At 39.1% G+C, this 26095-nt stretch overlaps 1 protein-coding gene across 1 annotated transcript; it reads left to right on the top strand.

The window, feature by feature from the left end:
- Nucleotides 1-2502: 2502 nt before the first annotated feature.
- On the top strand, nt 2503-25846 carry MEP1B (meprin A subunit beta). The gene is made up of 14 exons (XM_058556548.1): nt 2503-2565; nt 4249-4267; nt 5132-5176; nt 5256-5299; nt 7679-7757; nt 13600-13717; nt 14429-14607; nt 16367-16585; nt 17251-17403; nt 19230-19445; nt 21518-21961; nt 23468-23647; nt 24857-24983; nt 25633-25846. Exons 1-14 carry the CDS (start codon nt 2503-2505, stop codon nt 25844-25846), a joined length of 2100 nt encoding a protein of 699 aa, XP_058412531.1.
- The last annotated feature ends 249 nt before the right edge of the window (nt 25847-26095 follow it).

The following is a 26095-nucleotide window of genomic DNA, read 5'->3' on the forward strand; positions in this document are numbered from 1 at the left end:
AGCTTCACTGACAACCTCAGAAAGAACGAAATGTAAAAGACATCCATTGATTGTAGTCAAAACACATTTTTGGAGTTGGCTTTCAGCCATGCCTTAATGACTGCCCGTGAGATCCCAAGTGAGGCTCTGTCCATGTGCTGTAATTAGGGTTCAAAACAGACTCCAACTGTCCTATCAGCTGCAGCTTCCTACCCTCCCTGCTTCCGGTTTCCTAACTTTGAACGTGAGCTGCCTGTCCCAACACACAGAATGCAGTCAGGTGTCTCACACATCTCAGCTCACAAAAAAGACGTCATAATAAATACCTTTATTTTTCTGTAACTGTAATAATTTTGGGTCCCTGTGCACAAAGGTGGGAGAAAATTAATTACAGCCAATTCAGGATTTCCATCTTTTTCCTTAGGCTTGTGCCTGAGCTGAATAGCCCAAGTCCCATCTGATCCCTATGTCGTCTGTCCTCTCAGGCATCCTCTGAAACATGGATCTGTCTGTCGGGTCCTTGGTGGTTGTTCTTGCAGCCTGCTCTGGAGACATTCTCATTCCTATCCACATGGCCCTTTAGGCCTGGTGGCTTTCTTTGATATTTCTGTGCCACTTTTGGCCTCACAGGAGTTATTCTCCTCCTCTCAAGACATTCTTTTTTTCTGTAGAGTATTATTTCCTTGTAGCTCCAGCCAGGAAATGGGCCCATTTGGTTTTTGGATCCCACAAACTATCTGGGGGATCCCAGGGAGCAAGTAAGGAATTGATCATACCTACTGTTTTATTTTATTTTATTTTAGTTATTTTTTTTTCCCTTTTTCTCCCCAAAGCCCCAGTAGATAGTTGTATGTCATAGTTGCACATCCTTCTAGTTGCTGTATGTGGGACGCCACCTCAGCATGGCCGGATAAGGGGTGTGTCGGTGCACGCCCGGGATCCGAACCCGGGGCCACCAGTAGCGGAGCACGCACACTTAACCGCTAAGCCATGGGGCCGGCCCCAATTATTTATTTTTTGTTAGGTTATTTTTTTTATTGTGAAATTTTTGTTGTACATTATTGTTTCTCAGTCACCATATAAGTGCATCCCTCCACCCCTGTGCCCACCTCCCATCCCCTAGCCCCTGGTAACCACCAAACAGTTCTATCTGTCCATGTGTTGGTTTATCTTCCACATATGAGTGAAATCATGCACTGTTTGTCTTTCTCTTTCTGACTTATTTCACTTAACGTAATACCCTCCAGGTCCATCCATGTTGTTGCAAATGGGACGATTTTGTCTTTTTTTTATGGCTGAGTAGTATTCCATGGTATATATATACCACATCTTCTTTATCCAATCATCAGTCGAGGGACACTTGGGTTGCTTCTATGTCTTGGCTATAGTGACTAATGCTGCAATGAACATGGGGGTGCGTAAGCCTCTTTGGATTGTTGATTTCAGGTTTGTTGGGTAGATACCCAGTAGTGGGATAGCTGGATCATAAGGTATTTCTATTTTTAATTTTTTGAGGAATCTCCATACTGTTTTCCATAGAGGCTGCATCATCATACCTACTGTTTTTAACTTTCCCTTTTAACTCATTCTATCCTCAGAAGGTGAGAATGACTTGCTTGTATTCACAAAGCATCCTTCTGAGTCATTGTCTATGCTACACATCTTTTCATATCCTCTCTATTAGCATGGAATGGGGGCAAAGACCAATATTGAGTAGGGAAGGAAATACTGTGGGAAAAAAAATAGTATTTCAAAAATATTATTCTGCGTCACACTTCATTTGAGAGCAAAACTGTGGCAACTTAGTTACATAGTAGGTTGTCTGTAAAGAGAAGTTACCCCAAGAAAAGAAGGAAAAAGTGAGACAGAATTGAGAGATTGATTGGGAACATTAGCTTATTAGAAAACCAGTGACCATTCCTTGACTTTTGACTCTAACTCCCCTTGAGTTTGCTTGATGGGAATTTTCAGGAGTGAGATATGTTACCATTTTGTTACTTTGTATCTGAATATCAAATATGCCAGATTTCTAGCACATCAAGGAACTTTGTAACTCAATAAATTTTTATTAAATGAATGAAAGATAAAAAGCTGTGGATATAACTGGATATATTAAAGCAGCAGAGGGCTAGATGAGCAGGAGGAGCTTCATAAATGTTTACTATTTGGAAGATTGAGATTAAAAATTAATTTGATATTTTCCTTTGCTCTAGTGGCATTTAATAATCTTAGGGACCAGTACGTATACATTAGAGAAATTATTTTATTAACAAGTCTCAGCAGGGATTTGGCTATTTAATGTTGACACAGGGAAAAAAAAACCAACAACCAACCAACAATTCCGCAGAGCTGTGTTAAGGACACTGGACTTTAACTCTTTGATTGGAGGTATTGCTACCACAGTGAGCTGACCTGCAAGATGGATCATTGAGATCAAAGGCTATAAGTTATGATGTTTGCCTTTTAAAAAGTAAATGCTACTCTGAATTTCATAGTTTGCAACTTGCAACTGGAAGTGACAGCATGGATTCACGGTATCTGCCTTGGTTTCTGTTCTTTCCTGCTCTCCTTGTGGTTTCTGGCTTGGTAAGGAAACAATGTATGGGAAACAATTAGAAAAATGGGGGGCAGTTGATACCAATTGTTAAAAAACAACCTGTTTGTTCATTTTTTGTTTTTAGAAATTTCAAAGTGTTAGTGAAATGGTCATTTCTTTTTGGTGAGCAGGGGCAGGGAGGGTATAGAGAGTGAGAAGAAGCCTTGCCAGAGAAAGAGTCAGGGATATTGACATAAAGTTACATTTTTCTTTCAGTTTTGTTGTTGTGTAATGTTTTCTTTTGATAAGATGGAAAATGTGAAATTTGAAAATCATTCCATTTTTCCTGCTGAATGAAATGCATGTTGCTGTCATAGCGACATGAGACATGAATGGAGTGAGGGATGAATGTCACAGGTACAGCAAATACTTACCAAGTTTTGTAGCATGAGATTTCTCTTCTGTTCCTTCATCATCTTCCCACAGGGAAAGACAGTCTGTGCCACAAACCACCCCAAGATTTTAAATGAAGTTTCAAATCCCTGGGGGAAAACCTTTAGTTGTGATTTGAAAATAACAGTTATTATATTAAGCTGATAGTCTATGAACAAGAACTGTGGTATTGAGAACAAGAGATACCATTTAAAATACATTCAAACTGTAATTTTGAACAAATACTTGATAACTTTTTTCAATAGGTGCATTGGCATTCCTTTATGAGTGTGTGCCTATGTGTGTGTAAAGTGTGAGATAACCAGAGCATTTATTCATATCAAAAAGGATGGTAACCATCCAACCAGTTCATTCCCACTGCTTGCAAATACTCCAAACAACTCTAGTATTTAGATATGTTAGCCATACTTAAATAAAATTGTACCTTACATCTGTGTGACACTTTTATTATAGCTTACAATGTGCTTTCACATTGTATCATATAACTCTTACAATAGCCACGCAAAGCAGGCACTGACCATATTTTATAGTCTGAGTATCAGGAAGGTGAACTGACTTGCTGTTATTTGGTGGAACCAGGAATATAACCAAGATCTATTGTCTACCAGTCCCATGAGCTTTTTTACTAGACTTACGTAAGAAATTTCTCAGATTTACTTAATTTTTTCCATCAGGCATATAGTCTGGGTTTCATTCGGTCACTTGTAGAGAATCTATTTTTAGACTTTTTTTAAAGTTTTTTTTTAATTGCAAAGTACACCCATTGATTTTTTTCTTAAGCATTTGGTATTGTCTTTGAAGGCAAAGTTTTGAGAGAAATATAAATGTAAACTATGATTAATGAGGTCTGCAATAAAATTTCTTTTTAAAGGATGATTATAAATTATAGTAATATTTCAACATTGGGAATAAATTATTAGGTTTTTCAAATATTGCTCCATGAATCCTTTAGAAAATCATGTTTAAAGTAAACACTTATTTGAGGACTGGTGTCTTATGTTCTGCCTTCTTTTCTATCTGTAAAGTTGATTTCTTGTTTCTCTCACCTTCAAATTCATGTAACAGGCGGTTTCATTTTTTTATATGAAATGAGAAGATCCTTTGGTCAAAAAGTTATCTTAGATTCCAATTTAGCTGTCTCGGATATATGCCAGAAAATAATCCATAATATTAATGAAAAGAAAAAAACACCCAAATGGCTAGATACAAATTGGAACCAAGAAGAACATTTATGTCATGGGCATAGTAATAATATCTTTTTTTATGTGTTTGTTTCCCAGCCAACTCCAGAAAACTTTGGTGAGTCTGTTTTGAGTTTTGCTCTAAGTTATAGTAAAAGAAAGTTATGTGGATAATAGAACAATAGAACAGAAGAACTTAGGACACATTTAATGCTAAGCACAACGTGTAGTTGCATACTTGTAATTGCATAATTGTACTGAACTTTGATCAAACAGTGGCTTCTTTTGATTTATTGAGGAACATTTTATTGTTCCTGTTTCAAGGTTCCACATACTCAGCAGAAAAATAGATGGTGATATAGGAAAGTCCAAACACAGTGACTGACACATAAGTCCAAACACAGCGACTGACACATAGACATCCCATAAATGCTTGCTATTATTATTTTTGCTATTTGGTGTCAAATCAGATGGACCTGATGTCCATTCTATTCAGTTGTACACTTAGAGATTTGGCCATATTATCCATCTCTTTGCAACTTAAAAGAGTAATTCAAATTTAAATTACGAATTTTGCTTGAGAGTTCCAAGGTATGCTACCAGTAAGGGATATACATGTATGGGTAGATTGGGCTGGTTTGACCACATTTAAACATTTGCTTCTGATTTATTCTAGTCATCTAATCTAGTCTTCCAAATTAAGCTTAAAAGTATACGAAGTGGCCAATTTCTTATTCCTGAAGTCATTTGTCATTCAAGGGACATGGATAGGACAAGAGTATATATGCAAAAGCCCCATAGCCCCATGCCTGGCTCATGAGAGGTTCTCAAACAATCAATCAATGTGCATTGAATCAGAACATAGCAGTCACTTATCTGAGGCAAAAGAACCTAGCTTACTTTTAATTTGGTAACTGATAAAGATTTTCTTCTTTCGTAAACATAATGTTCAATACGTTTTTCTTTGCTATTTTAGTTAAAGATGTAGATGGTGGAATTGACCAGGATATATTTGATATCAATGAAGGTTTGTGGATTTTTTTTTTTTACATTCTTTATGTAAGTTTGAATTCAATTGCTAACATGAGTTTTTATCTTCCTCCTAGGTTTGGGACTGGATCTTTTTCAAGGAGACATCAGACATACTGGGGTGAGTTGAAATAACGCAAGGAAGAATCTTCTATTAATCACCGCAAGCTAAAATACAGAGTATCTGAGAAGGATTGGACAGCGTGGGCTTTGCTAAGCCCAACTATCTCTAAGGGCACAGAAACGTGGTGACACATTTATTCAATGAATACATAATACTCTAAGGCGTCACTGTGTATGCCTTGGTCTTATTGATCTGATTGACTTTCATTATTGGAACAATGTGACGTTTTCATTTTTAAATAGAACCTCATTGATTCAATCTAGTTGAAGCAAAATTAAACTGAATTTGCAAACATCTTCAATGAATCAGACTTTTTACCGTAAGAGAGAGATTTTGTGACTTCTACCCTGACAGCTGGTCATAGTGTTGCCAAGTAAAGATCCTCCCAAACCTATTCATAAAGAGCATTGATTCTGATCTAGCCATCATGGCACACAGATAAACATAGGCACCTTACGTGTAGTTTTAGGGAGCTTAAACGTTTACTATCGTAAGCACTGTGGACACCCCTCAAACCCTCACTGTGAACTTTAACTCAAGAAACAGAGCTGCGGTGTCCAAGGCATAGTCCTGGCCTGCTCTTCTATCTGTATTCTCTCCTTCTTGGTCTCACCTTGTGTCAGGGGTTTAAATGCCATCTCTATCCTGATGACTCCAAATGTATAACTCTAGTCCATTCCTTCCCCTGAGCTCCAGACTGGTCTATCCAGGTGTCAATTTGTCAGTTCCATTTGAATGTCTGTGAGATACCTCAAACATAAGGTGTCCTAAACTGAACTCTGATACAAACTGTTCCTGCCCAGTCTTCCCTCTTAGTAAAATCATCACCACTCCCTCACCCCACTCCGTTGAATAAGAAAAAATCCAGAAGTCACCTTTGCTTCTTCCCTTTTTCTCACCCCACCATCCAATACATCAGCAAGTTTTGTCATTTCTATCTCAAACATATACCTCAAATAATCCACTTTTCTCCTAATTTGTCTATTTCAAATATTGCTCTCCTATAATCTTTTCCACCTGCCCTAGTCTCCATCCCCCACAGCGAAGTGGTCTTTTAAATAGGCAATGACACCATTTCACTTCCTGGCTTAAAACTCTCCAACAGCTCCCTATTGCATTGTAATCATATCCAAATTTACCCACAGCCTGCAAGACCTTGCATAATTCAACTCCTGCCTATCTCTCCTCCTGTCTCCTTTCCTCTCCTCTTCTCTTATCTCATCGCTTTTCTCTCCTAACTCATTAGGCTACTGACTTCAAAACATACCAAGACTCAGAACATATCAAGCATATTCCCACCTCAGAACTAGAGCGACTAGTATTGTTTCCTCTGTCTGAAATGATCTTCCCAGGGTCGCTTTCAATCCCAGTTCTTTCTTATTTCCATTTCACCTTAAATGTCACCCTTTCAAGGAATCCTGTCCTGGCCACTTCATCTAATGTACTCCCCCATCCTTTTACTCTTGTCCACATCTTCCTTTTTTATTTCCTCTATTACTATTAAATTTATCCTTTTTAAATTTATTTGTTTTCTTAGATACTGTTTGTCTCCTCCACTAGATATTAGCTCCATGAAGGTAGAGATTTTCGTAGTTTTATTACCAATGGATCTCTATTCTCTTGAGCAGTGTTCATTTTGTTGACTGGACAAATACATCAATGAAATATCTTTAGTTTTCTATTATAAAAATTTCAGGGGCTAGCCCGGTGTCACGGTTAAGTGTGCATGTTCTGCTGCTGGCCCGTGATTTGCACGTTCGGATCCCGGGTGCGCACCAACGCACCACTTGTCAAGCCATGCTGTGGCGGTGTCCCATATAAAGTAGAGGAAGATGGGCACAGATGTTAGCCCAGGGCCAATCTTCCTCAGCAAAAAGAGGAGGATTGGCATTGGATGTTAGCTCAGGGCTGATCTTCCTCACAAAAAAAAAAAAAAATTCAAATCCCTTAAAAATTTTTGAAAACTTTGGCCTAGCTCATGTGTGACTTTTCCTGATATTGTGAGATCAAGATTATTAAAGTATTGCTATCACTTCCTTCTTGTAAACTTTTAATCTCTAGTATGGGAAAGTAGTCTATAAATCTACCAATGTTTATAGTTCAGTTTTCCAACAATTATTCTTTACATGATTTTGCATGATTCCTTCTTTAACTTTATCAACAAAATTAATGATAGAAATTAGCAATTTCCTCCTAGAAAATATGATATATGATAAAAGTAGGGGTACACATACACACGTGCACACACACACCTGTAATTTGTTTAGGCTGGCTGAGAGGGCTTTAAACTTCATTTATTTCTAGATTAACTATTGATTATTTCATAAGTTTTTGCCTGATTCATTTAGTAAACTCTTTCATGTTTATTTTTGACAGGCACAAGAAAGAAATTCCATCATTGGAGAAATATATAGATGGCCTCATACCATTCCATATGTTCTAGAAGATAGCTTGGGTTAGTATACACCTTGGAGTGTCCATAACAAATGTATGTTCCTGACAGAATATGATTATAGTATTTCCAAGGTTAGGCTTGCATGGTCTTGAAGGGTTTGTTTGTTTGTTGCTTTGTGTCGCTATGTGCATTTACTTAAAGAAATATGCAAAATGAACAATGAAAAGAACCTAAATGATTTTGTCTGAAGTATTTGCTGAGTTTGGACCAATAAAGAGATTAATTCAACCAACATTTATGGAAAGCCTACTCTGTATTGGATGCTTGGGACATAAAGATTAGGGAGCTGGTCTTTATTTTTACAGCTGTGGTTTCCCACGTGTTCAGATTTTACATGTGAGTAAAAAACATAAACCAACCAACCAAACAGAACTTCAGAGACTGGCATGGTTTTGCCAACATTTTATTTTGCCAAATCAGGAACTTAAACAACAACAAGAATCCACTATCTTTTGTCATCATCTTTTCATGAAATAGATATTTTAATACTAGAAAGTTAGGAGAAGCTAATCCAAAACTAAGAACAATTTTTCTATAGAAGAAATTTAATTGTAATGGAAAACTCTAAACATGGATCTCATTTTATTTATGGACTAATGAAAATGACATCAGTTACCAGCACCAGTTTAAGAACTGCTATTTGGGAAACTTTTTCTTAAAGATCATACATTTCAGTGGAGATTCAGATAAATCAAAAAGCTAATTATAATAGAATGGAATAAACATTATGATTAGTAGTATGTTCAAAGAGTTATGGGAGCACATTGGAGGGGCATTTAACTCAACCTAGATATAAAGGCATATGCATTAGGGAGCAGGTGACACTATGCAGCAGGGCTGTCACAACAGTTGTGTAAGTTGTACACCATATATAGGTGCCTGGGAGGGGGGAATAAAGGGACTGAAATCAAGTTTACATTTTGTTCATCAGGAGGCATTTGTTTCTTTGCATGAAGTGCTATCCATCCACTGGCCAAGCCACCACTTGCAGTGTGTGCCCAGATGAGGTGCTTCTTTCTAATTCCCAGAAAGGCAGCATGTGCGCTGGTGCAGCCTCCGATAGCAAGAGAAGGGCTCTCTGGGCAGATGGATCACTATGTGCAAAGGCATGCAGAAGGGAAAAAACCCTTAGCTGGAATTTGGATTGGAAGTGGGGAGACAATGAGGTTGAACATGTAGGCAGAATCTCGATTGGGAAGAAGTCTTTCCCACGTTAAAGAACTTGGTGTGTATACTGACGATAATGTGGAGACTCCAAAAGTTTTAATGTGGAAGTGAGATTGTTATCATACTGGTTGCAGTATAGAAGATGTACTAATGAAGGGGCAAAAAGAAAGTAAGATCAATTAGGAGACTATTGAAGAAATTCAGGGAAGAACTGAAGAGTTTCTGAACCGAGACTCTTTCACTGAGGATAGACAAGAATGGATAATGCTGAGAGACTTAGGAGGCAATTGTTCGATTTGGTGATTGACTGCAAGTGTTCAAGAATAAGATGCATCTAGGTAAAGAGATGCCAGTGCCCAGGATTCAGTCTTTATGTACCTGTTTTTAAACAAAGGCAACTGGGTGGATGGTAGTGCCTTTAACAAGAATAGAGAATATGTCTTGAAGAGGGTGGGATAGAGAAGTGTGGTGGAAATTAGTTTTTGGCATGCAGAATTTGAAATGCATCAGGCTCGCTGAGGTGGAGATTCATATAAAGTGTTGGTGTATGACCTGGCATTCAAGATAAAGAAATATTTGGGAGTCGTTAGGGTGTAGGAGATGGTTGAAGCCATGGGTAGGAATGAGCATCTTGCACAAGTACTCTTTAGATAATTGGATCTTATTGAATGACCCAAGGAGATTGTATTGAGTGAGAAGATGGCCAAGAATGGATTTCAGCCTGGGGGAACTACTTTTTGGAATTGGTATCGATGGAGGATCTTATACAAGTTATTGAGAAGGGAGGATTGGCCAGAAACATAGATGAAAGACCAAGAGGAGGTAGAAAATGCCAAGGCAAGAAATTAGAAACTATAATATGAAGAGAGAAAGACTTTTGGAATCAAGGGGAATCTGAAAGATTTTAAATACTTTTTTGTTTTAATCTTTTGATTAAAAAATTTAAAAATACTTTTTTTTTGAGGAAGATTGGCCCTGCGCTAACAACTGTTGCCAATCTTTCTCTTTTTCTTTTTTTCCCCCAAAGCCCCAGTACATAGTTGTGTATCGTAGTTGTAGAGTTATAGCTCTTCTATGTGGGACTCCGCCTCAGCGTGGCTTGATGAGCAGTGAGTATGTCTGCACCCAGCATCTGAACTGGCGAACCCCAGGCCACCAAAGCAGAACCTGTGAACCTAACTGTTTCACCATCAGGCCGGCCCCTAAAAAATACTTTTGTTTTTAAACTATATATATATATATAAAATTTAAAAAAATTTATTCTCCTAAGTGTGTTCCATGTAAGCTTTAATGTGACTATATCTCTTAGGCTATTTTTGCCATGTATTTTAATTAAAGTTATTGTAACCTTATGAGCTTTATGTACCTGTTTTTAAATAACATTATAAAACAACACAGCGAATGCCCTGAGGACAGGAGCTATTTTTCATCTTGCAAATCTGAGACTTAGCATAGTCTCTGGCATATTATAGGCAGTTAATAAATATTTTTAAAAATAAATTGATAAACATATATGAATGAAACATGTTAGGCAAAAAATTCAGCCCAGATCCTACCATCCAAACTGTGCACAGTTTTACATAGTTATAACCATAGTGTTTTAAATTTTTTGTTCTGTGTTTTTTTACTTGCTATTATTGCATTGTTTCATGTTATATAGTTTTTATAATATAATTAAACTTCAAATTTTTATAGGCCATTTTTTTCAATTCTATGATTTTGATTCCTCCTTATTTAGAAAATTCTTTACCTCTGTTCAATATCGTAGCATTGAACTTATTCTCTATGTTTAAAGGGAGAATAGGGGCGGCCCCGTGGCTTAGTGGTTAAGTTCACGCGCTCCACTACTGGTGGCCCCGGTTTGGATCCTGGGCATGCACTGACGCACCACTTGTCCGGCCATGCTGAGGCGGCCTCCCACATACAGCAACTAGAAGGATGTGCAACTATGACATACAACTATCTACTGGGGCTTTGGGGAGAAAAAGGGAAAAAAAGAGGAGGAGGATTGGCAATAGATGTTAGCTCGGGGCCGGTCTTCCTCAGCAAAAAGAGGAGGATTGGCATGGATGTCAGCTCAGGGCTGACATAAATTTTTTTTAAATAAAAATTTTTAAAAAATTTAAAAATAAAGCACTCTTTCATTAAAAAAAAAATAAAGCGAGAAGAGTATTGCCTCATGTTTCAGAAATTTATGCCATCTTCAAATGACTCCAACTAAGAAAATCACTAAGCAAGGCCACTCTTACACTTAGCAAAAAGTAAATACCTATGAAGGGTTTTCTGGAGGTGATTTCTGGAGAGCCAGAAATCATTATTACTCAAATTCTGGTGGACCAACGTATGAAATTCTGCCAGTAGGGCTTAAGTCTTTTAGCTTAAACTTCAGGTACGATCTGGCTGTTAGATGCAACTCCCCTGAAAGGGGTAACACTTGAAGCAGCCATGTCTAGCTTCCACTGAATAAATTATAATGCCTTGCCTGAGTGCCAGATTTGAGGTGGAGGTTTGGGGGTGGGTAGGGAGTGGAGGATGGCGGTAAAAGACATGGGGATGGAAATGAAGGTCAAGGTGCTAGGCATCTGCAGAGGCTAACAAGGGGAAAATAATCCTGAACAGCTGCTTGCTTAACTCCTAAGCTTGTCTAGGACCTGCCTTATCCTTCAGAGCCTGGGGATTTAGATAACAGGATCCCAGGTGCAGCGCTTCTGCGTCTATGAAACCAAGTGGATTAAGGCCCTTGGTAAATAGAGGCACATGGTACGTGAAGATCTTATCTTGGGAGAGGGCCATACTTTTGACAAAACTTTTACATTTGTTCCCTTATTTGAGTTTCAAAACAATTCAGTGCAGGGTAGAAACTATACTAAGAAAGCTTTGATAGAAGGCCGGGACCAGCATACTCCTCCTTTTACATCCAGTACAAAAAAGGAAGTATTAGATTTGAAATAGTGATCCAAATGTGATAAATATAGTACAGAAAATTTGGAAACAACTTAAATATTTGACAACAGGAAATTACTTATGTATGTTACAGCCGTATAATGTAGCCATTAAGATAATAAAAACAATACTTGATGAAGATTTTAATGATATATTATTTAGTGAGAAAAAGTTTATAGAATATTATTTAGACTGTGACTTTATTTTTTATAAAAATATATGTATATTATGTATGTATGTATTCATAAGCAAAAAGCATGATAAAGGTGATTGTTTATTCCTGGGGGATAGGATTTTAAATTGCCTTTTTTGTTCATGTGCATTTTCTAACTTATTTATAACCAAGTGTATTATTTGTGTGGTATCGTAAAAGGCTGAATTCTGAGGGTGTCTTACAGATTCATGGATTTTAGGGCCTTACTTCTGTGAATCCTGTTCTTGACCTTCTCCTACCTGGACAGAGGCGTTCCAAGTAATCATCTTTAAATTTTTATTTATTTATTTTTTTCCCCCAAAGCCCCAGTAGATAGTTGTATGTCATAGTTGCACAGCCTTCTAGTTGCTGTATGTGGGACGTGGCCTCATCATGGCCGGAGAAGCAGTGCGTCGGTGCGCGCCCAGGATCCGAACCCGGGCCGCCAGCAGCGGAGCGCGCGCACTTAACCGCTAAGCCACGGCCGGCCCTGCCCCCCAAGTAATCGTCTTTAAATGTCTGTGCAATGGTCACATAAGAAGAGAGGGAGGAAATGAATATTTGATAAACGCTCCTTTCACTTAGAACTTCACCTCTACTTTCTCTCTTTATCCTCACAATCTTCCTGCAAAGTTGACTTTATGTCCCCACTTAAGTGACGATACCAAAGCTCCAAAGGGAATTCAATTAGCAAAGCTTACACATCAAAGGTAAGTGGTGAGATTAAGGGAGAACTTAGGTGTGTCTGGTTCCAGAGTCAAAGCACTTTCCACTCTGCCATACTATCTCCCACCTCCTTCTCTTCACCAGTACCCGACCCCATTTGTGATGATCTCTCCCTGTGCATCTGATATAGCCCTTTCTTCCAGGTTGCCGTCTGTTTGTTTTCCTGTATGTCTTGGTTACTTTCACACCTCTACTTCCTTTGAGCTCCACGTGTATCCAACCTGTTAGCATCACTCAACTTCAAAGCAATGGTTCTTAACCGTATTTTGGGCCCTGAACTCACTTGCGTATCTTATGAAAGCTCTCCCCAGAAAATGCACTTTGCAGAGAGATAAATGTAGATAGACATAGATGTAGATATAGACATAGATACTTTACATACTATTTCAGAATATTCAAGGACCCTCACATCTCAAGGTCCTCCGATTAAAAGCTCTACTGTGAGGCTGTAAATACATATTTCAGCTTCTCGGATGAAGCATGTGGCAGTGATTGTTCATTTTGGTTGCCTGTGATCCAATGTATATGTCCTCTGAGGAAGCAAATGCCCCTTTTGCTGTTCAGTAATGCACCTCCAATGGCTCCAGAGAAGTAAATACGGGGTGAAATAAAGGATCTGAAGAACAATCAAATACTTGCATAGGAGACTTCCTTCATTGGTACCGAATACTAAGCTTGGTAAAAATAAAACACTAAATATTCATAGAGGAACTAACTCACAATAAACAATATACTGCATGACCTGTTTCTATGGTGAATTTTTCAATGGTGATGATTTTAATAAGTGTATTTTTGCTTGTTTTCTTCCTTCAGAAATAAATGCTAAGGGAGTCATCCTCAACGCATTTGAACGCTATCGCCTAAAAACATGCATTGACTTCAAGCCTTGGACCGGAGAAGCTAACTATATCTCGGTGATCAAGGATAGCGGGTGGGTTGAGGAGCTCGTCTTCTAAGGGCTGGGGTGAGGAACGTTGCAGCTGTGGCGTATCACGGCAATTGCCCTAGGCCCTGACCTTCGGGGTGGGTGGGGGGCTTCCTTTGCTGTTTGCTGGAGAGTATAAGACAAACTGTATCTAGTTTCTCTAGCCATAAAAATGATATTTTCATACATGCAACGAGACTACCAATGCTAAGACAAGGAGGATGGATTGCATGACATCCACCCCGCAAATTTGGGAACTTCAGCTGTTTGTTGTTAACCTACTCCTTATTTCCCCCTTTAAGTAAAACACGTGTGTATGTGTGCATGCGTGTGTACTTAAATGTATTTTAACATAACGACACTTACTACTTGAGTTAAGAAGGTGACAGTGTTATCTGCATGGAGCTCAGCAATTCCGAATGGTTACTGTCCCTATGAAACCTTTATTAGTGTCATGGACACACCAAGGACGATCTGAAAGACTGAAATTTCGAGGAAAAATCAGGACTAGGCTGACTTCTTTGTAATGTTTGGTGCCAGGGCAAGTTTTCCAGGGATCCTCTGGTCTGTAAGGTTTTTCATCCCTCACCAGAGTTACAAGAGAAATGTATAGTGTACAGATACAAGAGGACAGATCTGGGAGGGTGACTGAGTGGACTAGCCATTGGAGATTTTGCACTGAGACCTCAACCCTTTCTCCTGTGACTCTCCTGTAAGCTGCTGGTCTTACGTGGGAAATAGGAATGTTGGGAGGCAAGAGCTCTCCATCGGGGAAAACTGTGACAGAATAGCAACTGTTCAACACGAGTTCCTCCATGCGCTGGGCTTCTGGCATGAGCAGTCACGTTCTGATCGGGATGACTATGTCACGATAATGTGGGACAGAATTCTGTCAGGTACATTTCTCTTGTTTTCTTATATTTCCTAGTTAAAGACTGAATTTCTAAGCATATGCCCTCTCCTGCCATCTGTGCCAACTGTTAATAATGGAAAAACTCTGATGTTTTGATGTCTTACTTCCTTTAGCTCTAACTCAACATGAGTTGAAGTGCCTGAAAGTTGTTGGGGCACAGTATCCCAGAACCCTAGTTTGAACTGGGTATGATCTTAGAAACTAGTGTTTCCCAAAGCACGTTTTATGGAGCGCTGTCCCACAATTTGTTCACAGCTGTTGTGTGGAAAGGGATCTGTGGTCAAATTAGTTTGGGAAATCCTAGGTTAAAAGAAATTAAACTTACAGTTTTTTACACTGCTTACTGTTCAGAGTTTTGGTTAGACTAACATGAATGTTAAATCTCCAAGAAGAGGAGCATTTCCCAAAGTGACTTGATCTGGTCTTTTTTTTTCTTTTTGTGGAGTATTTGGGTTTATTGTTCCATGGAGCCCATACTGAGAAACACCGCGGTAATTGAACAGCTCAAACTTTTTGTGACTTTGTGCTCAAAGTCAGAAAGGTTTTAATAACCATGTCCAACTAGAACTCATGTTTTTCACAGTGACAGTTTCCCTGTCTGTCCCGCCTCTGTAGGGTATGGCCGATGAAATAGCATTGCCATCGTGTGAGGCTCTGTGAGGACTGCCCTGTGCTGAGGGCCCTGACATCACAATCTTAACATCACAGCTCTTGCTCCTTTCCACGCCCCCATCTGGTGATCTTAGCTGGGGTAGGCCATACAGCAGACTGAAAGAGCAAGAGAAGTGTTTAGTTTTTTTTTGTGTGTGTGTGAGGATGATTAGCCCTGAGCTAACATCCATGCCAATCCTCCTCTTTTTGCTGAGGAAGACTGGCCCTGGGCTAACATCTGTGCCCATCTTCCTCTACTTTATATGGGACGCCGCCACAGCATGGCTTGACAAGCGGTGCGTTGGTTCTCGCCCGGGATCCGAACCCGGGCTGCCAGCAGTGCAGCACACACTTAACCACTCTGCTGCTGGGCCGGCCCCCAGAAGTGTTTAGTTTTAATCCATGGCCACACTCTTTAGGATTCCCAAAGTCTTATTTTTGGTAGAAACTTCTGCCTAGATTTGATAACACATCTATACGCTTTGGAGATCAGGTCCACCTCACCGTGACCAAAAAATTGTCCAATTTCAAGTTGCAATCAGTTGTCCATTAGTATGGCGTTAAGCAGCCAGGCATCTTCTCTAAATGAATTCATTTTAAGTACTTCTACACATATCTCACTAACCATGAAATCCCTGACCATGTCAATCCTATCTAATGACTCTATGCTACCATTCCCAGGTCCTCTCCCACCACATCTCCCCAAGTCCTCTTACTTTCATCTCCATCTGCTGTGGATGCCCCCACCCTCCCATCATCGCCTGCCAATGACTCTGTTTCAACAACGCCTTTTAGAATTCTCCTTTCCATTAACAGTTCTTAGCACCTTAGGCCGAATGCTAATGTCCAATTTGGGGCTGTAATGAGACTTTAGATATGTTTGGCATGACCGCTGGTATCACAATTCTAAGCTTGAATATTTCAGTCTAGAATAGGACTATATGAAACACTCTTGCAGTACCATAGATCAGTTGTAGCAAAGGTTGCACTATGTTTATTACAGTCTCCATTTCAAAATTGACAGTATTTGGAGTAAGATAAGCTGAATTTTGCGAACATCAAGTAATTAAAGATTTCTTACTTATTATTAGGCAGAGAGCACAATTTTAACATCTATGATGACGAAGTATCAGATTCTCTGAATGTTCCCTATGACTACAATTCAGTAATGCACTACAGTAAAACTGCATTCCAAAATGGAACAGAACCAACAATTGTAACAAGAATCTCAGACTTCCTGGATGTGATCGGCCAACGCATGGATTTCAGTGACTATGATCTCCTAAAGCTGAATCAACTGTATAACTGCAGTATGTGACAGGGTCTTTGAAATGACTTCTGTTTCTCTCTGCTATGTAGGAAAAAGTTATGCTTTGTGGCATTTTGCTGAGCATTGCTGGGTTTTCTGAAATTATAGTTTGATAATTGGTAATTATAGTTTGGTAGTTGAAGTTTCATATTCAGAAAAAAAGCAGAATAGCATCCAGATCCCAATCTACAACTTGGAAGCAGCATTTTCCTTCTCACAAGTTCTGGCTTTCAGATATAAAAACATATGTGTCCTGTATGGAACATGCCCCCCACAGGCTTTCGAAGCTGTTACTAATTCAAATCTGGGCCAACTTGATATTCAAAACTCTTTTCAGCCCAAATGAGGTGTATAGTTGTAATATAAATGAGATCAAATAATCTGGGTTGTGGCTTGATAATCTGAATAGAGGGGTGTAGGCTCAGGTTTCTATAATTAGATAATTTAATAAAAAGACTTGGGGCAAGCAGCTTATTCAGATCTACGGAGCTGATGGATGTCGGTTCTGCAGACGTCAAGAGGCCTTCAAGATACCATCACCCAGAATCAGCAAGGAGTTCCCTTGAACACCATCCTGGCATTCCTAGTACTTCTGTGATAAGCTCAGTTTTTATCACTTAGATTATCATGTTGTATGAGTGTCAATAATTGTTTTTTATTTTGTAGCCTCCTCCTTGAGCTTTATGGACTCGTGCGATTTTGAACTGGAAAATGTGTGTGGTATGGTTCAAAGTTCAGGTGATAATGCTGACTGGCAGCGGGTTTCAGAGGTTCCCGTGGGGCCAGAGAACGACCACTCTAACATGGGCCAGTGCCAAGGTAACAGGAGGGAGATATTTCTAGATTTTACTCTCGGTGGTTCCAGCCTTTTCCTTTGCTGCAAAAGACTGGGATTTTATTTCTAATTTCTATAAGAATTACTAGTGATAACCCATTAGGTTCCTACTAAGGACTCGGTTCTCTGTGTTATCAGGACATGGTTAATTTCTCTGCTTTTTCTCTCTGAATTTGCTTTTCTTCCTACAAGTCAGAGCTGGGCTCCGTGAAGCCTCCACGCATAGTATGTGCCCACAGCAGAGAGAACTGTCCCTCTTGAAGAACTCTTATCTCCTGGGTAGTGGGGTTTTTTCCTCAAAGCTTGCAGAATATGAGACTTTCCAGTGAAAATCACTAGGCTGTGCATTAATTAGTTTCAGAATTTCAGCTGGTTGTGATTACATACTCCTATTACAAAAATACTTAAAGTGAAGGTAGAAAGTACAATTTATTTAATTTTATTCTCATGAGTATTCTTTTCCGTTGTAATTTTGTTTTGAATTAAATAGATATTTATTTGGCTACAAACACCAAATTTTTATTTATTTGCTCATTTCTGGCAGCAAATACGTAAAACTAGACTTCAGAACTCAGGGCCATTGCTTGTGGAGGGGAGTAGGTTTTGCCACTCTAAAATATGTCTCTTTGGCATAAGGATTATTTTGAACTAAAGGCAATCAAAACCCAGCAGATTCAGGAAAGCTCTTTACTTCCCCCTTAACTACCTAAATTTACATTGGAAAGGAGGCCTGTACCAAGAAGAGAGCTATTACCAGAGATACCTTTTTACCTAAGAAACTTATCTGTCCAACAGGGCAACCTTTGTTTCCCAAACATCTCCACTGCCTTCCCTCCCCTTTGTATCTCCAGACCCCAATCCCCTTCCTTAGGTCAGGATGTTATATAAGCCTCAATTACCTGGCTGCCCTTTGAGTCTTCATATCTTTATGAGTCTCCCATATGTATGTAATTAAATTTGTTTTTTTCCTGTTAATCTCTCTTATATCAATTTAATTATTAGACCAGCCAAAGAACCTAGAAGAGAAGAAGGGAAAATTTTTCCTCCCCTACACTTGACAGCTCAGATGGTCTGGGCAGGAGTTGAGGTCTCTAATAGTGAAGAAGTGCTTTTCCTTTTCTTTTCCTTCTTTTGGTGGTGGTGGGGGGGTGGGATAGGACAGATATTGTTCAAGGGTACAAACTTGCAATGAGTAGTAAATAAGCCCTAGAGATCTAATGCACAACAGAGTAAATATAGACAACAATATTGTATTATAATCACCAAACTTGCTAAGACCCTAGAACTTAATTATTCCAACCACTAAAGAGAAACAATTACTATGTTACATGATAGAGGTGCTAACTATTGCTACAATGGCAATCATATTACAATGTATAAATGTATCAAATTAACATGTTGTGCAACTTAAATTTACACGATATGTGTCAAATATATTTCAATGAATAATATTTTTCTTTTTTAAATGCAAATTTGTGTAGTGGGTAGTGGTTCTACACAGGCCAGAAGGAGGGAGGGACGAAAGGAAGGAAGGAGGGAGGGAGGGAGGAAGGGAGACGAGAGAGAGAGAGATACACTAGACCAGTCAGGTGACACTTTTTTCTGTTTTTGAAAACTAATGTTTGCAGTAAGAAGGAGGAAGCCTAATGTCATCTCTTTCATAAAATGCCTGCTCCTAGAAACATATTTAAATGCCAAACACAGTGCCCTGCATACAGTGGGATCTAAGTGGAACTGTAGTGTCCATAACACACACATTTCTATATCCAATATCAGTTTTCTCTCAATTCTGCTTTTGTCCTCTTAACAGGTTCTGGTTTCTTCATGCATTTCGACAGTAGCTCTGTAAATGTGGGGGCCACAGCAGTGCTGGAAAGTAGAACATTTTACCCTAAAAGAGGATTTCAGTGCTTGCAATTTTTTTTATATAGCAGTGGAAGTGAAAATGACCAACTGAACATCTACATCAGGGAGTATTCTGCAGACGATGTGGATGGTAATTTAACCCTTGTGGAAGAAATAAAAGGTACAGTATCAGCAATCTTATTGTTTGGGTTCAGAGTGAGGCAGTCTTAACTCTTAATGCAACAATTGACTACAAGGCAGGGGCTATGGACTCATTGCTTTTCACCGTAGAACTGGATCCTCCTTGTTTTATGCCGTGGTGAGGAAGCAAAAATGAGGCTCCTCTCTGTGCTCTATTCTGTGACACTCACTTAAGAAAGTGTAGATCAGTCTCTGGCACTGTAGAGGTCAGTTCTTGGCAAGTAATAAAAATACAATGGAAACTAGCTTAGGAAAAAATGGGAAGAGTTATAGGCTCAATGTAACTACATCGTGGAATGGATGAGGGAGGAACTAGCTTTAGGCGAGACTGGACCTGTCCCTGAACTTGGTTGGGGAGGTCTCATGTTATCTCAGATGGGCTTTGTCCATAAAACTGGTGCTTTGGCACTTCCCAGCTTACATCTTGCCAGATGTGCCATCAGACTGGAAAAGGGACCCTTCCTCTCATTTCTGGCTTAGAAAATAAATCCCAATGAAGGACTCTGATTGTTATGATTTGGGTTAAATGCAACTTCCCAGAGCAGTTCCTGAGTGGAGAGAGTACCCACTCTTCATTCCAATCATGTGTCAGAGAGGTGGGTCATGTTGACCACCTATTAAAGCAGATGGTTAAGAGGGTCCCTGAGGAAGGAAGGAGCTGAGGGCTGGCAAATATAGTACTGTCTGCTCCACATACTGACCTCTTCGTTTGAGTGAATTAAGTAAAGTTTATTATAAAGTCGATCTACATTATGCTATATGTCATGCCATTTCCCCCCCGTTTAACAATGAGAAACAATCTGAAACACAGATGGTATTTTTCTTCATGAACACCTACAAACAGTGAGGTTCTTAATCTCATTATATCTATGTATATAGAGATATAGCTATATACATATCCACACTCCCACCCACATACTATACATATACATTATATATGTAATTATGTATAATATAATATATAAAATTACATATATAATATACATTTTATATATGTGTGTGTGTGTGTGTGTGTATACTCCTTTCCATTAGTAATCTATGAGTGTTATTACTGATAGACAATAGCACAAAAGGCACTTAAGAAACTTGCTTAGGAGTCCAGAATTTAAACTGATAGGACTGATAATAACGTAGTAGAAGCTCTCATGAAAGGTTTCTGTTCAATCTAGAATCTATTCATGAACAATAGCATTTCCTGTAATTTGGATATCTCTAACTTATTTTCAAGCAATTGTGTTTCAATATTAAGTGCCAACATATTTTAAGTTTTAAGGCATTGTGTTAACTACTAGGTTGATATGAATTCCTCAGCTATTCTCTGTCTGGGGTCTTCTGAAATTTTTTCAATGTACTTCTTATTTGGGTATGTGATATAAGAAAATAAGAGAAGATGGCATACCACGTACTGCTAGCTAGGGGTAGGGGATAATACTGGATGGAGAAGTGCAGGTTGGGGAGAAAGGAGGTGATACCAAATATCAGATAAATACCTATAACGTTGAATCACTGGTAAGTGACCTAAGGAGTAAATTGTAGGACATGGCCTTTCTAGGGTTTGGTAGTGTCCTGTTTAATATTGCCAAAAAGTTGATTGAAAATTTTGCATGTGAAGGAAGTATTCCAATCAAACTATAAAATATATTGAAATATATTGAAGGCTTAGGTTGAGTATCCAGGAATCTTGGGAACGAGGGTAGAATATTGGGCTTGCTTGACTGTTTAACTAACATAGAACAGGCGGTAACTCATAAATAGGGCATGAAGCACTCATGGGTTAGATGTTGTTGTTTGCTCACTTGTCTCTGGGAAAGGGTGACTTATCTGAGAAACAACGAGATAAACATCCAAATATTCCAGAGAGCAGTCTGACCCCACAGAAATATTTTGAAGTAAATGAGTCTGGGCTGGAGGAGTAAGAAAACCGTACCTCAAACCTGTAGGAATCAGTAGCTCTAGGATGATCATTGGTCCAGGAAAGTTAGAACTTTAATGTTGATTTGCACATGATTCATAGTCTTTGTGTTCTTTGAAATAATAATATCTCTTTTGCAGATATACCCATTGGGAGCTGGCAACTTTACCATGTAACATTGGCAGCAACCAACAAATTTAGAGTGGTGTTTGGAGGAGTCAGAGGCACTGGTGCATCACTGGGTGGCCTGTCTATTGATGACATCAATCTTTCAGAAACACAATGCCCTCATCATACCTGGCATATAAGGAATTTCACACAGTTCATTGGCAGCCCAGATGGAACTCTATATAGCCCTGCATTTTATTCTTCTAAAGGTTATGCCTTTCAGATTTTCTTGAATCTAAACCATTCAACTAGTGCAGGAATATATTTCCACTTGATCTCTGGAGCCAACGATGATCAATTACAGTGGCCGTGTCCTTGGCAACAAGCCACGATGACACTCTTGGATCAAAATCCTGACATTCGAGAGCGTATGTCCAACCAGCGGAGTATAACTACAGACCCATTTATGACCACCGGTTTGTGACTCATTTTCTTTATTGCTAATACGTGATCATTGCTCTAGGAGGGATGGACGATTTGGGAATGAGAGACTGTACAGTCAGGTACCTAGGGAATTTTGGGCCCCAAATCTTAGGAACAGAAGATATTTAGGGGAAGGGCTTCAGCAGCTGTGGACAGAGTCTCTCAGGCAGGAGACTGTCAGGAATGTCAGCAGGGATGCCGACAAATAGAGAAGATATTGACTGTATTCCTGGGAATTGATGACCATAACTGAATTCCCAGTGTTGTGCAAAGAATGTTGGTTTTAGAGTCTGACATGCGTGGGTTGAAATCCAAGGTTTGCTTCTCATTAGTTATGTGACGTTAAGCAAATAATCTCTTGGAGCCCCAGTGTCCTCAGCAGTAAAACTGGAGCAGTAATAATAACCCCATAGATTTGTTGTGAGAATCACTATAGGTCAAGCATGGAAGCTTGTAGAAGGGCCTGTTATGGTGAGACCCTCAGGTGTTGAATTCTCCCAACCATGCTGCCTTGATCTTGCCATTGGGATTGTCAAAAAAAAAAAAAAAAATCTCAGCTCTTTTGATGGGGGGTGATTTTTGATGAGAAGGAAGATGTTGAGCAGGTTCTCTGGACTGTTGGGAAAGAGTGTGAGAACGGATTATAACTTCTTATTAAAGAATTCTGGAGGACTTGCCAATGATGACATCATTCCCCATCTTTCCAGTCTCAAAAAGGAGCAGCACCCAGAAAGCAATGATCACATTTCTAATTTTAAGAATCCTTTGCCCTCTGGGAACCCAATAAAGGGAAAAATGGAATTATGGCAAGGTGAATATTATTGCCAAATCTGAATTCTATATATAAAAAGAATGGACCTGAGAGACATAGGAAAAAAACCCAATTTGATAGGGGAAAAAATAATATTCACAAAGAGGATTCTAAGGACTAGATGTTCAGGATTTCTTCCCTTTTTTTCAAAGCATTTCTCTCTGAATGACACTGAAAATGGCTCAGGGTTGGGTGGGTCATCACCTTTTCCGAGAAGCAGTGTTTCTCACTGTCTTCTACTCCTGAAGGACTTTGTTAGGTGAATAATTCAGTTAATGAAATAAATTGTTCTATGCTAGTATTAAAAACTCTGTCAGCAACATATTGATTTTACTCAATTAAAAGGACTGTCTGTAACTCAGAAGGCAACTAAGGAATGATTCTAATGGGCAGGGCAGTTTCTATACTGGTCAGTCAGCATAGGCATGATACCCCACCTAGGAAACTTTTGGAACTTTTCCGCTCATATTCCAGAATATGGTCCTCCCTGCCAGGCAATCTCATTTCTTTTAGGACTGTATAAATGAGCAAGCTCCAGTGACTTGCCAGGGAATGCATCACAGGTCAATACCATCATTTAATTATTCTGAGCTCCATCCTAATTGTGTATCACATTGCCTGTTCTTTCCTACCACCAAAGTCTATGATGATGCTAAACACAATCCATTAATATAAATTGCTTTTTCAGATGATGGAAACTATTTTTGGGACAGGCCTTCCATAGTGGGAGAAGTGGCTTTTTTCTCTAATGGAACTCAATTTAGAAGAGGTGGGGGCTATGGAACCAGTGCCTTTATAACCTACGAGAGGCTGAAAAGCAGAGATTTTATAAAAGGAAATGATGTTTATATCCTACTGACAGTGGAAGGTATGTTGATAAAAATAGTTTTATATAAGCTATTATTTTTGTTGTGGCCAGTGATTATTTACTGTGCTCTTCTGGGTTCCATTTTTAGGTATATTAAATAGCAATGTGGGAGGAAATGGGCATGAGTGGGATTTTTTTATATGAATCATTAACGATATGAAAATAATTTAAATGGAAACAGTGATGTTTCCTGGATAAAGAATTTAATTACCACTATATGGAGCAATAGTGGAAAACTTTACGCCAAAAAACTTCTTGAGAAATAAGTTAAAGTATAGCTGTTATACCCTAGGATTATACTCAAGGATTCCAGAAATAAAAATATCACGCAAGCACATGAAATTAAACTGGAAATGGACTATCTTTATTGTCTCTTTCAAATGTGTATACATACATACATATATACACAGGCACACACATATGTATCTTGGCAGTAAGAACAATTTATTGTCTTTTAAAATTTCTTAGCCATGGCGCCAATAAACACATTTTCCAGAAATACTGGTGGTTTCCATGTTTTATATGGTAGGATTTTTAACTCATTTACTATTAAAGACCCACTTACATCTCAGTAAATCAGAATCTTATTTGTGATGAAAGGTACTACAATGAAAACCCATGAAATTTTGATGTCAGTGGCAAATTAGAGTAAATCTAGATGATATTTCTCAGAAAAAATTATTCAGGAATAACTTTCGTCAAGGGAGAAAACATTTTACGTAGCAGAGAAAAAGTCACATATTCATCAATTCTGTTTGACCCTCTTTGGCCCAGAAGCAAAGAACAGAACCCTGGTTGTCAGGGGACCTGGTGTCTTGTGCCATATATCCACTAACTTGCTCCACCAAGGGAGAGACCTGTGACCTTGGGCAAGCCCCTCAGCGGTCTTACATTTCTGTGCTTTGGTTTCCTTGTCTGTCCCTTCAGGGTTGGTAACAAGGGCTTGGGCTCTTTCAAGCTCAGGCAAGCCCAGTCCCAGGCAAGCATGAGGTTCAACTGCAGCCCCATAGACCAGCCAGCTTCCCTTTACAACTAGATTTCACCTGCCTATTTATTATTTCACTGCCTATGAGTATTACTGGACTATGCCTCAAGATTACCTGAATTCCTCACAAATCTGAAACCTAGGCATCTATTTTAAACTTAAAGACCAAATGATTGTTAAAGCAAAGCTCATTTCCATCCATGCTCTCCCCCTGCCCTCTTTAGACATATCCCACCTTAATTCTACACAAACTCAGCCAAACCCAACCTCTAGCATCAATGACCTTTGCGTAAACCTCCAGTGTGAGAACGATGGCATCTGCACTGTCCAAGATGGCAAAGCTGAGTGCAGGTAAGGGGTCACTCAGATGGGATCTCTCTATTTTCCTGTTAGAAATTATACCATTCCCACAATGTAGGATTAAATATTGATACTTCATATGAATGAAATCAATTTCTTCTTCTCTCAAAAGCACTCATAGGATATTTATTTTTTGCTGTCCATTTGGGACTTTGGATAGCCACAAGAACAATGGAATTACTTATGAAAAAATAACACATTATATTCTAACTGCCGGAAAAAGTCCTTATGAGTTTACATATCTTATTAAGTCCTCACAACTGTCTGGTGTGGTTAAGTGTGACTGTCCCCATTTTCTAGTTAGAGATACTTAAGTTCTGAGAAGAGCTTGACCAAGGTGTCTAGCTGGGAGGTGGAGGGAGTGGCACACTGAGAACTAAGTTTTCTCCGTTATCTACGCTACTTTCCTTTCCCACCTTGGAGCTGCTGTTTGAAGTGCCAGAGTTGGAGTACTTCCATTTCTCCTTTCCATTGGCCCTGCCTGGCCTCTGGTGCTAGCCTAACCATCCCCTTCTAGTCCAGAGTGGACAAAATAGTTCCATATGTCAATGACTTAAATGTTGACCCATATCTTTAATGGTGAAGATTTTCAGATTTAAATACCAACTCATGACTCTGAGTCATGCTCTGAATGTTTTAGGTGTCGATCAGGGGAAGACTGGTGGTACATGGGAGAAAGGTGTGAGAAGAGAGGCTCCCGTCGCGACACCATTGTCATTGCCACTTCTTCCACTGTTGCTGTGTTTGCCCTGATGCTGATAGTCACCCTCATCAGTGTCTACTGTACCAGGAAGAGATACCATAAAAAGACAAGTTCAAATACAGCAGATATGACTCTGGAAAATGTAAGTTGAGTCTGATATTTGGCTATTCAAAACCTATTGATGAAATCATACGAAGAAGAATTAGCGCATTTTTTTATATACAAATTTCTTTTCTTTTTTTTTACCTTCTTCTCTTCATTCTCTATGCTGGGGACAACTACTATGAGACTATGAGTTCCTGTTACCTTTACTATAGTGAATGGTGCTTAAATCGGAGTCCACAGAAGCTTTTTGGGGAGAGTTTAATATCCCCCTGGAATTGTATCTAAAATTGTGTGT

Source organism: Diceros bicornis, chromosome 16 (genome assembly GCF_020826845.1).
Source record: "Diceros bicornis minor isolate mBicDic1 chromosome 16, mDicBic1.mat.cur, whole genome shotgun sequence".
In the NCBI taxonomy this organism is placed as follows: Eukaryota; Metazoa; Chordata; class Mammalia; order Perissodactyla; family Rhinocerotidae; genus Diceros; species Diceros bicornis.

Coding starts and splice junctions, on each gene's coding strand:
- MEP1B (XM_058556548.1), top strand. CDS start 2,503: ATGGATTCACGGTATCTGCCTTGGTTTCTGTTCTTTCCTGCTCTCCTT. Junction 17,404..19,229: donor TAACATGGGCCAGTGCCAAG/GTAACAGGAGGG, acceptor TCCTCTTAACAG/GTTCTGGTTTCTTCATGCAT. Junction 24,984..25,632: donor GATGGCAAAGCTGAGTGCAG/GTAAGGGGTCAC, acceptor TGAATGTTTTAG/GTGTCGATCAGGGGAAGACT.